At 47.7% G+C, this 12749-nt stretch overlaps 2 protein-coding genes across 2 annotated transcripts in view; both read right to left on the bottom strand.

The window, feature by feature from the left end:
* The window catches only part of LOC134396142 (zinc finger protein ZFP2-like), a 110629-nt gene that overhangs the window by 8215 nt on the left and 89665 nt on the right, over window positions 1-12749 (bottom strand). The gene's annotated exons all lie outside the window — the stretch shown is intronic.
* On the bottom strand, window positions 9734-10957 carry LOC134396935 (actin-like protein 7A). Its single transcript, XM_063123546.1, has one exon. It carries the CDS (start codon window positions 10955-10957, stop codon window positions 9734-9736), a length of 1224 nt encoding a protein of 407 aa, XP_062979616.1.

The raw sequence follows: 12749 nt of genomic DNA, 5'->3' as shown, positions 1-12749 counted from the left end.
CAAATCAAGCCACAGGGGTGTGTGTGTGTGTTAAAAGCAGGTTGGCCCCTGTGTGAACAGAGTGCTGGACTAGATGGACCCTTGGTCTGATCCAGCAGGGCGCTTCTTGAGTTCTCATCTGCTGACATTCCTTTTTCTATGCAACTGTTAAAGATACAGGAGCCCAGTCCTCCTTTCCATACGGCCACCCTAGCAAAAAACACTCCACATACCCAAAAGAAACAGAACACTGAATAGTTCAGTGGGTCCTTACCCAGCACATTGATCCCCGCATCACATTTTTGTGTGGCTTCCCTGTAGATCCGTGCCTTTGCAGCATTCAAGGGCTCTTCCTCCGCCTCCAGGGAATCCACGCACCCCTCCTTCAGCAGCCCCTGAAACAGGGAGGATGATTCCACTCTGAGAAAGCAAGGCCAGAAGCCTTGACATACCTGCTCTGTATGTAGGCCTCTGTATGGAGTTTGGTTCCTGCAAGTGAACTGCATGATGGGATTGGAATGATGTATGTGCCTGAATGTGCTCCAATGCTGAAACTGCATAATTGGAAGGAAATGCTTAACTGGGATTTCTGTCAAGGCTTTTTGATATAGTATAAAACAAATAAGCTACCTTGATAAGGAGGATTGACCATTCAGGTCAATCTGACATTGCTAGAAGAGTTATGGGCCGTCTGTTGATAAGGTATAATGAAGACATTTTCTTTGATCCGTCTTTGTTTTGCTTTAGAATTTTGCCAACTGCGAATTGGTTAAGATGCTTCTGTGTATAAATATACTGACTTTTCACATTGGCCCAGTTCAGAAGACACTGTAAACCATGGCTTTAACCATGGTGGTTAAGCCAGAAAGCCGGGCCGTGTTCAGAAGACACTGTAAACCATGGCTTTAACCATGGTGGTTAAGCCAGAAAGCCAGGCCGTGTTCAGAAGACACCTTAAACCACAGCTTCAACCATGGTGAATAAAGCAAAAAGCCTTCTTCACCGTGGTTAAAGCTATGGTTTAAGGTGTCTTCTGAATGGGCCCACTGTCAGGGGAGAAGTTCTTTGTCTGTAGGACTCTCTCCATATAGCTGTATTACGCTCAATAAAACAGAGTTTCCTTACAACCAAAATGGATTTTTATCCTTGACAGCTCAGAATAATAATAATAATAATAATAATAATGTATTTATTTATTTATTACCCGCCTCTCCCTCCGGATCAAGGCGGGGAACAACATAAAATATAAAACATTATAAACATTAGAAAAGAAGGTCATGGCTGGAAGAATGCTGGCTGTGCTCAAGAGACACTTTCAAGGTCAATGATATTCCAGGATTATGAACCAAGTGTTGCTTCCACTCCCCACCCTGGTCACAGCTCGTAGGCATAGTGGCTGCGATTCCAAGGGGTGCTGTGTTCTCACCATCACTGCATCCAGATGTGGGGAAAAGCTACACTTGTGAATTTTCCAGGCCCCGTGAAGCTTTTACAGCAGGGAGCGGGGAACTCTGGACTGTGGGCCTCATCCAGACCGTCGGGCAAAGCAGTACTGCCATTTAGAAATCTTATATACCAAGTGGTATATAAGCAATTCAAGGCTCAATCCTATGAATGTTTAGACAGAAAAAAAAAACCCCACAACTCCCAGCATGCCCCAGCCAGACAAGCTGGGAGTTGTAGGTCTTTTCCTGTGAGAGCCAACACAGCACATTGATTAGAATGTTGGACTGGGACTTGGGAGATCCGGGTTCTAGTCTCCACTCTGACATGAAGCTCACTGGGTGTCTGTGGGGCAGTTACTGCCTCTCAGCCTAGCCTACCTCGCAGGGTTGTTGTGAGGATAATATGGAGAAGAGGGTGTGGTGATGTAGTGGCTAGGGTGACCATATGAAAAGGAGGACAGGGCTCCTGTATCTCTAACCGTTGTATTGAGAAGGAAATTTCTGCAGGTGTCATTTGTATATATGGGGAACCTGGTGAAATTCCCTCTTCATCACAACAGTTAAAGCTGCAGGTGCCCTGCCCTCTTTTAAATCTGGTCACTCTAGTAGAGCTCCTGCACCTTTAACTGTTGTGATAAAGAGGGGAGTTCACCCGGTTCTCCATATATACAAATGACACCTGCTGAAATTCCCTTTTCTATGCAACTGTTAAAGATACAGGAGCCCTGTCCTCCTTTTCATATGGTCACTCTAGTAGTGGCTAAAGTGTTGGACTGGGACTCGGGAGAGCCGAGTTCTAGTTCCCACTTGGCTATGGAAACCCACTGGGTGACTTTGGGCCAGTCACAGACTCTCAGCCCAACCTACCTCACAGGATTGTTGTTGTGAGGATAAAATGGAGAGGAGGAAGATTATGTATGCCGCTTTTGGTTCCTTGAAGGAAAAAAGGCGGGATATAAATGCAATAATAAATAAAATAAAAGTAAAAAAATAATAATGCATGCTGCCTTGGACTCCTTGGAGGAAAAGGTGGGATAATAAATGTAACAAACGAACAAATAATAAATAAACATGCATATGATTGCACCCTTAAATAAAATAAAATAAATTTTAACAGTAATAAACAGATGGCTTCTGGATCCACCCACATTGTCCTTCGTCCCACCCACCCTAGCTGAAATAGGCCTTTCCCCAAATTGGAGTATGGCCCTCCAACACCTGTCTTTAAGGCACAATCGTCTGGCCCGAAATAAAACGCAGCATCCATAAGCTAACTTGCAGGGTCATTGTGACTAAAAGGGAAATTTGTCCTGCACAGGATCTGAAATACTGAAAAACCCTACAGGAATCAAAGCGAATGAATAGTATGAACAATGATTATCGATTCATCATTAAGAAATCGTCATTAACGACGACAATTTGTCAAAAGGTGTTAAATATCATAGTTCATTTTGGAAAGAAACTATAGATGCTGAATATTTGGAACCTGTGTATTGGAGAGTCGCTAAATATGTGGAACTGGTGATACACTGGCGATTCTGTATAACAGGAAATGATAAATATGTACAAGTTCAATTGTTTAAACAGTATTTACTACATCAAAACATTTTGCATTAGGGCAGGATATAACTATATTAAATAAAATATATTCATCAATATAATAATGATGGTGGTGGTGCGAAGCTAAGGCATTGTGTGTAGTAACACTGCAAGTTAGAAATGTTCTTACTTGGAATGGTGTTCAGCAGATAAAGTTAAGGCAGCCGGACAGCCATCTGTCAGGTATGCTTTAGGGTGGATTCCTACATTGAGCAGGGGGTTGGACTCGATGGCCTTATAGGCCCCTTTTGACTCAACTCTTCTATGATTCTATGTGGATGAGGGAGGAAGCAGCAGCCAGGCACCTCTCCATTGTGCCTGGGTCCAGCTGAGAGCCCCCTCCCTGCTGCTACCAACTGACACTGCAGAGGCCTCCAATGAGGGAGGAAGTAGCAGCCAGGCACCTCTCCATTGTGCCTGGGTCCAGCTCCAGCTGAGAGCCCCCTCCCTCCTGCTGCCAACTGACACTGCAGAGGCCTGCAATGAGGGAGGAAGCAGCAGCCAGACACCTCTCCATCATGCCTGGGTCCAGCTCCAGCTGAGAGCCCCCTCCCTCCTGCTGTCAACTGTAACTGCTGAACTTTGCAACTAAGATTGAAGTGCCTGAATTTGCTTTCCTTTTCCCCCTCCTCCTCCTCCTCCCTCGCAATCCCCTTTCCTTTTGTGTCATGTCTTTTAGATTGTAAGCCTGTGGGCAGGGACTGTCAAGAAATACTTTTGTAAGCCGCCGTGAGAGCCTTTTTTGGCTGAATGGCGGCATAAAAATCCTTAAATAAAATAAATAAATAAATAAATAAAGATGGCCATGAAGATTTCAGAATTCCTTATGTGTTATCAATTTATAACTGAGTGACTGGAGATTATTCCAATGGTCCAATTCAAGTTCCTCCTCCTTTACACATTCTGGGAATTAAATATTAAAACCTCACCTGCCATTGTCCTGTCTCCGTCTCTTTCTGGCCCATCAGGAAGTCCTCGGCCAGGGCCACGGCCTGGGAGCAGGTGTCCGGCCCTCCTGCCCGGATCCAGCCCTGGAGGTCCACTGGCAGGCTGGCCAGGAACTGCTCCAGGATCAGCAGCTCCAGGATCTGCTCCTTGCTGTGTCTCTCCGGCTTCAGCCACTGCCGGCAAAGCTCCTGGACTTGGCTGTGAATCCTTCGCGGGTCTCTGACCTCCTGGCAGCAGAATTGCCTGAAGTGCTGGCGCTGCGCCTCCATCCTCAGGGCTTCCCCTCGCAAGATGGCCGCCTTCACTTTCCCATAATCCTCCTGATCTCTGGCTTCCAGGCTCCGAAAGGCCTCTTCTGATTCCCCGCTCAGGGCTGGCTGGAGCCGGGCCGCCCACTCTCCTCTAGGCCACCGGCAGGCCTTGGCCACTTGCTCAAAGGAGGCCAGGAAGGCCTTGGTATCGTCCCATGGCGCCATCTCTGACATCCCTGGTTTCCCCCCTCCTGTGTGACTGGGCTGCAGTGTCCTCAGGAACTCCTGCCATTGGGCTTCCCAGCGCTCTTGCATCCCCCTGGATGGCTCCCCTTGGCCCTCTGGTGATGCTCCCCATCCTGGTCGCTTTCTCATGTATTCAGGATGAATGGCACTGGTGGCTTTCCCTGCTTGTTGCTTTTCTAGTTCTGGGCCTGCAAATTTTTGCTCCTCCATCCCATCCACTAGTAGGTCTAGCCACTCAAATCTAGGCTTGGAGAACAAGTGATGATCCTTCCGGAAGGCTCTCTTCTGACAACACCTTTGCTCTCTACCCCCTGAAGTTTTGCCTCAAATATAGATGAGAAAACCAAGACCCAACTTCTGCCTTCCTTGATTGGTATTTTAGCATTCCAGTGAGATAAGTCAGAGGGTTTTCTTCACGACGCATTTATCATGCGCTCACCATTCCCTAGTCACCGTTGTTCTGTGGGTTCTTTAGATGGTGTTGTGACGCTCCCGTTTCATTTTTGTGTATAACCAGCAACTCTAAGAGGCCTCCAGCAGTCCAAGCAGATTCTCTGGAGGTATTCCTGTTTTGAATGGGGAGTCTGAAAGAGACAGGATGGAAAGTTTAAAACACCAGGAGAGAGAGAAAAAGTGCATGTGAGCATGCCATTTGGACAGACCGCCTCAGAAGAAAGTTCACATAACTCTAGAGTGACCCTATGGAAAGGAGGACTGGGCTCCTGTATCTTTAACAGTTGCTTAGAAAAGGGAATTTCAGCAGGTGTCATTTGTAGGCATGCAGCACCTGGTCGAATTCCCTTTTCATCACGGCAGTTAAAGCTGCAGGAGCCCTGCCTTCTTTTGTATCTGTATTCTTTGGCAGCCCTGATCTTATGAATGTTTTCTCAGAAGTAAGTCCCAATGGAATCAAAGGAGACTTATGCTTTAATAAATCTGCGTAGGGCTTTGGTTAGGGTGCGCTTCATATGGGGAGTTATGTAGGGTGACCCTATGGAAAGGAGGACAGGGCTCCCGTAACTTTAACAGTTGCATAGAAAAAGGAATTTCAGCAGGTGTCATTTGTATATATGGAGAACCTGGTGAAATCCCCTCTTCATCACCACAGTTAAAGCTGCAGGTGCTATACTAGAGTGACCAGATTTAAAAGAGGGCAGGGCACCTGCAGCTTTCCCTGTTGTGATGAAGAGGGGATTTCACCAGGTTCTCCATATATACAAATGACACCTGCTGAAATTCCCTTTTCTATGCAACTGTTAAAGTTACGGGAGCCCTGTTCTCCTTTCCATAGGGTCACCCTACATAACTCCCCATATGAAGCGCATATGTGTACATCACCAAGTGGGACCAAGGAAAGAGAGGGCGACTAAAGGTTCAATCCTATGCATACTTAGACAGAAAAAACGATCCCAGCATGCCCCAGGAAAACCTGCCTGAAATGTTTAACAGCTGCTGCCAGTCAGTGTCGAAGTCAACATCAAGCCAAATGGACCAATGGTTGGAAACGTTATAAGGCAGCTTCCTATTCCTCGATTATAGTTTGTTTTTCTTTCTCCCCCCCCCCCTAGACCATCTTGAACCTGTTATAATGAGGCAACACAGAAAGCGTAACACCAGAGAGAGGTGGCACTATATTTGGGGCGAATCCCCTGCCTCTCCCCCACCCACTTGGGGCACAGAAACCAAGCCACAGCCAGCTGCAATGCATAGCCGCGCACGAGCCTCTCCTGCCCTCCTCCGACAATCTCAGCAGAAGATTGAATATTGAGTATCTTCTCTGCCCCTCCACCCTACCAGACCCAGCGAGCACCAACCGCCCCTGCATAACACTGCTTGCACCTGATGGGTGGAGTCCTGCATTGAGCAGGGGGTTGGACTCGATGGCCTTGTAGGCCCCTTCCAACTCTGCTATTCTATGATGAAGCAGCTCCTGCCACAATCATGGCCGGCTGGGGAATGCTGGGAGTTGTAGGATCCCCCCCCCTTCTAAACATGCATAGGATTGCACCGTTAGGCTGCGATCCTATGCACACTTCCTTGGGAGGAAGGGCCCCCTCGCCTGCGTGGAATCGACTTCTGCACATACATCCGGAGACAGTGCAGCCCAAGGTATGTCGACTCAGAAGCACGCCTGACTTCCGAGTAGACGTGGATTGCAGCCTGAAAGAATAGACCCGCACCGAAAACATACCGGAAGCAACGAGGAGGCCGGTGTGACTCTGGAATGGCGGACTTGTTTTTTCTCTCTCTCGGCTGCTCAGCGGGGCTCAGTCCGGGGAGGGGAGCCTGGAACCCCTGGATGCCCTCCAGACACTCCCCCCAGCTAGAGGGGGAAACAGCAGGATCTCTGCAAAGGCAGATCCCCGCCTTCCTCTCACTGCTGCTGCTTCTTCCTCCTCCTCCTTTCCTTCCTCCGTGGTTTAAGGGCTGAGCTTCAGAGATCCGGCGGGGCTCCACTTATCTGCCCCTTACCGGCCAACGTAGTCACTACAGCTCATCCACCCCACCGGCCCCATCGCAACTGGAAAAGGATGCAAAACAATCCCATATGCAGACATACAGATTTATTGTGGCAGAAGAGCCTTCCTCAAATGCATGAACGAGATAGATTTGGGTGGCTTTAAAAGGACATTGGGGAGGCGATCAGTGGCTTCTAGTCCTGGTGGCTCTGCTCCCTCCAGTAAAAGAGGCATTAGGGTGACCATATGGAAAGGAGGACAGGGCTCCTGTATCTTTAACAGTTGCATAGAAAAGGGAATTTCAGCAGGTGTCATTTGTACATATGGAGAACCTGGTGAAATTCCCTCTTCATCACCACAGTTAAAGCTACAGGTGCCCTGCCCTCTTTTAAATCTGGTCACTCTAGTATAGCTCCTGCAGCTTTAACTGCTGTGATGAAGAGGGGATTTCACCAGGTTCTCCATATATACAAATGACACCTGCTGAAATTCCCTTGTTATACAACTGTTAAAGATACAGGAGCCCTGTCCTCCTTTTCATATGGTCACCCTAAACCATTAGGCCTATATAAACCAATTGCTGAGAAACATGGCCAGGAGGCTGCCGTAGCACTCAGGTCCATATTGTGGGCTTCCTGCAGGCAGCTGGTTGGCCACTGTGTGAACAGAATGCTGTACTAGGTGTTCTGATCCAACATGGTTCTTCTCATGCAAGGAAGTAGGTAAGTGCCACAATATGTTAGGGTGACCATATGTAAAGGAGGACAGGGCTCCTGCATCTTTAACAGTTGTATTGAAAAGTGTCAGCAGGTGTCATTTGGATGCGTGCCGCACGTGGTGAAATTCCCTATTCATTGCAACCATTAAAGCTGCAGGAGCCCTGCCCAGAAGGCCCAGATACAAAAGAGAGCAGGGCTCCTGTATCTTTAACAGTTGCATAGAAAAGGGAATTTCAACAGGTGTCATTTGTATATATGGAGAACCTGGTGAAATTCCCTTTTCATCACAACAATTAAAGGTGCAGGAGCTATACTAGAGTGACCAGATTTAAAAGAGGGCAGGGCACCTGTTGTGATGTAGAGGAAATTTCCCCAGGTTCCCTATATATACAAAGGAACAGCTGCTGAAATTTCCTTTTCAATACAACTGTTAAAGATACAGGAGCCCTGTCCTCCTATTCATATGGTACTATAAGTGTGTTCAGTTTTAAAGTCCCCAAAGGCTTATGGTACCACGTTTTGAGCACTTGTCAAAAGTCCTATGTAGATTTACTTGGGAGTGAGTCGCTGTTGAATCCATCGGGGCGTAATTCTGAGAAAACACTCCTATATCAGGGCTGCAGAGATGAAAAGTAATTGGTTCTAACCAGTCTTAGGCCGACTTAAAACAGACCCATTGAAATGAATGGGGCTAAAGTTAGCTATGATGCCTACAACTGAAAACGGGGACTACCCATCCATCCGTATGGGAGTTGTAACTTCTTGAGATATCTTGTTAGAACTCTGAAACAACCAGTTCAACAATGTCTTGATGTAGAGGAATCAGCAGGGGAAAGTTTTCATGTTTTGGAAATAAAAGGTTTTGACCTGATCATTGTTGCAGATCAAAGGACAGGTAAAGCCACAAATGTTTGCTTGAAATGCTGCCGGTCTTCTTGTCTTTCTGGAACAAACCAAGCATTTTATACTCAGGGGGCAGCCGGCTCAAGTAAGTGTATTTAGCAACAAAAGCAAACTCCATTTTATCCCTTTAGTCATGAAGATGAGGGATTAGACTTTTATTTATAATTTGGCTTTTAACCTTTTACTATAACTTCATTTATGATTTCTATTTCCTGATTTTTTGCAAACTGCCTTAATTGGGTTGCAGAATGGCAGCAGAGAAATGCTGTAAATAAAATAATCCTGGTACCTCCTTCTTGCTGTGCAATTTCAAAGTTTAAAATGTGAAATGGCACATGCTCATGTATCCGAGGGGGGCCAGACACCTGTTCCCTCCCCCATGCCAGGAAATGAAATCTATTACCATTATGCTGCTACAAAATGTTGCTGCGTAGTACGCTTCTGATTGTTACAACAGAAAGTCTTAACTATGTAGACACTTGTTCAGCCTTAAGCCTGTCACTTGTATCAAAATATATATGAAAATAAAACACTTTATCAACACTCTGCGTGCTGTTACAACTATGAGCTTTTAATAGCGGGACAACAGAAAGAAACCCACCCACCCATCCTCCATCAGTGCTCACAGGCCAAGTACTTAGCAGTTCCAGATGGGTACTGTTGAAAGTGGAAGTCGGACTTCTTCCACCAAGCTGAACCCAGCTGAGCAAGGTGTGGGTGTCAGGGAAGAGTCATAGAATCATAGAATGGTAGAGTTGGAAGGGGCCTATAAAGCCATCAAGCCCAACCCCCTGCTCAGTGCAGGAATCCACCTTAAAGCATCCTGGACAGATGGCTGTCCAGCTGCCTCTTGAATGCCTCTAGTGTGGGAGAGCCCACAACCTCCCTAGGCAATTGGTTCCATTGTCGTACTGCTCTAACAGTCAGGAAGAGCATTACGACAATGGAACCAGTGACCTAGGGAGGTGGTGGGCTCTCCCACACTAGAGGCATTCAAGAGGCAGCTGGACAACCATCTGTCAGGGATGCTTTAGGGTGGACTCGATGGCCTTATAGGGCCCTCCCAACTCTACTATTCAATGATTCAATGGCTCTTCCTCGACACCAGCACTTTGCTCAGCTGGGTCCAGCTTGGTGGAAGAAGTCCGACTTCCGCTTTCAACAGATTCCTCAATGCTGGGAACTCAGAAACATTTCCTGTAGATGAAAAAAGGGCCCCGTTCTTCATATTCTCTCCTGTGAACCCAGAGCTGCTGGAAGGCCTTGAGGGACGCCAAGATGGAGCCTCCAGTCCATACGGATGTATCTCTTTCAGGGGAGGCTGAGGAGATGGGATTGTCGTTTGGACACATCCTAATCAGCTCTCTCTGGAAGCGGTCAGCAAAGCCCTTCATCATGGTACAGCCCCCGCAGAGCAAGATATTGCCCATCAGGTTCTTTTTGAGGGCGACGTCGCACTTGTTGAGGGTCGTCATGGTGAGGAGGGGCAGCCCCAACTGCTGCGAGTTGATCAGGGATGGCTTGAAGAGCATTTCGGAACACATGAATCTCTCTTTGCCGAGAACGATTCTCTGCCCGTCAGGAAGCTCATACTCGACCTCGTGTTCCCTGGAAGGTGCAGCCGCGTCCTGGGGATAGTCCAAAGAGGTGAAGCAATAGTTCTGTTTGATATCTTCCAGGATCTGCCAATCTTTCTCCGAGAACAATTTCACCGAGTCGTTTAATAGCTTCATGAGGTATTGGGTGACATCCGATCCGGCGTAGTCCACCCTTTCCGTAATGCTGGGCATCGTGTAACCTTCATAAATGGGGACGGCGTAGGAGACGCCGTGGCCGCTCTCCACCACCAGACCCGACGTCTTCCCGTAGGAATACATGGACAACCTGGACTGGTAGGCGATGTGCATGGCAGGGGTGCCGAACGTCTCGAAGAGCATCTCCGCGTACTTTTCCCGGTTGGTGGTGGGGCTCAGCGGAGGGTCGGACACCAAGACAGCGTGCTCCTCGGGCCGAATCTTCATCTCCTTATGGAAAAGGTATTCCCAGATGTCCTGGACGCTATCCCAGTCCACTATGATCCCATGTCTCAAGGGGTTGACGAGTTTCAGGGGGATGCTGGCATCTTTAAGTTCCTGGCCAACAAAAGTTTCTTTCCTATTATCGCCTGTCTTGGCCGTCTCCTGGAAATGCTTCCCTACGGTGGAGGAGACCACATGGCTTGGCTTCTGTTCTCCAGCGAAGCCACACTTGCAGGAGCCGGTCCCGATATCAACGACAACAGCTCTGGTCTCTTTCACAATCCTCCTTGGGGTGGACTCTCCCTCCTCCCTGAGTCCACTCCCAGGCCGTACGATTGTGCCTTTTTTGGACGGCACAGAGCCAGAACTTGCGCTGCCCCTGCTCGCCATTTCGTTTCCTGGGTCTCCTCTATGTCCTCTATGTCCTATGTCTGGGCTCTGGCCATCCGCTTCAAATGGCAGGAATGCTCATGGTTTCAGAATCTTGATGCCAACACTGGGCATTGTGACGTCATCCACATTGCGAGCTTGACCAAGAATTCCTCATAAAGAGCCAGGGTGGCGTAGTGGTTAGAGTGTTGGACTAGGAGTCGGGAGATCCGGGTTCTAGTCCCCACTCGGCCATGGAAACCCACTGGGTGACTTTGGGCCAGTCACAGACTCTCAGCCTAGCCTATCCCACAGGATTATTGTTGCGAGGATAAAGTGGAGAGGAGGAGGTTATATACACTGCCTTGGGTTCCTTGCAGGAAAAAAAGGCAGGATATGAATGCAATAATAAATAATTAAGTAAATAAAATGTTGAAATCAAGAACGTAATGGTTGCAGAGATTTGGCAGTAGAAACAGTCAAACTCTCTCACTGCCTGGAGCGAGAGAGAGAACTCAGGCTGCCGCTGCCTCACACCCCTCCCTCTCCTGCTGCTGCCTGCCCCCTCCCCCACTTTCTTACCTTTGCTGCCACACCGCGTGACCGGAGGAAGCAGGAGCCACAAGACCTGGCCAAGAGCCCACCAGTCCCAGACAAATGATCGCTACAGTCTTGTGGCCCTTTCTTTTAGTTGTGCTGTAGTTGCTGGGAGCAACAGTGGGACAGCCGCTCTCTTGCTGCTTGAAACACCCGACAGTCCTACCCCACTGCTACTCCATTACGGAGGGATGGTCGAGCAGCTGGTGGGACTTTCTAGGACATCCACCGGAGGCAGCGTTGGGCCGGCCTGACTGGAGAGTGTGTGGGGAGCAGCGCAATTCATTGCTCCTCAAGCTAGGCCACCTGAGGCGGACACCTCACCCTGCCTCATGGATGGGCCGGCCCCATTTGTTAGTATTGTAAATCCTCCACCCCACCCCACCCAAAAAGTAGAAGCCAAGACAGACATTCACGTCCTTTTAGACATGGATCTTTTTATGATGGGAAGATTTTGTTAAAAATAAATTAAAACATTATCTACAATTGTTTCCTGTACGATGAGGGAAGAAAGAAAATGCCCCATATGGAACGATCCCCCTCATGAACGAGGGGATGGGTGTGAGGCTGAGAATTATTACACACATCATAGATGGGGAGTGTTGAGGCTGAGAAAGTTACCACAGAACTAGGGGACATGATGCGCGGTAATCTAGTCAATTTATTCATGAGTATTCTCTGTTGTTTTGGCAATTCTGATATCAAATCAGACCATTTCTTGGTTGGAAGCTTCTACTATCTCATTTTATTCCAAACAGCATTTGCTTGCCCGCATTAAGGTATGGCTTACGGCAAAAACCTCCCCCACCTTCACTGGGATTCTCCCTGAACCTTAATGCCCCTTTAAGCGGCATTAAGGTTCAGGGAGAACGCTGATCAAATTTGCAGATGATACAAAATTGGGTGGGATAGCTAATACCCTGGAAGACAGAAACAAACTTCAAAGTGACCTTGATAGGCTGGAGTGCTGGGCTGAAAACAACAGAATGAAATTTAATAGGGATAAATGCCAAGTTCTACATCTAGGAAATAGAAACCAAAGGCACAGTTACAAGATGGGGGATACTTGGCTCAGCAATACTACAAACGAGAAGGATCTTGGAATTGTTGTAGATTGCAAGCTGAATATGAGCCAACAGTCCGATATGGCTGCAAGAAAGGCAAATGCTATTTTGGGCTGTATTAATAGAAGTATAGCTTCCAAATCACGTGAGGT

This window comes from Elgaria multicarinata, chromosome 3, assembly GCF_023053635.1.
Source record: "Elgaria multicarinata webbii isolate HBS135686 ecotype San Diego chromosome 3, rElgMul1.1.pri, whole genome shotgun sequence".
Lineage (NCBI taxonomy): Eukaryota > Metazoa > Chordata > Lepidosauria > Squamata > Anguidae > Elgaria > Elgaria multicarinata.
This window is presented reverse-complemented; position numbering and strand designations above follow the sequence as displayed.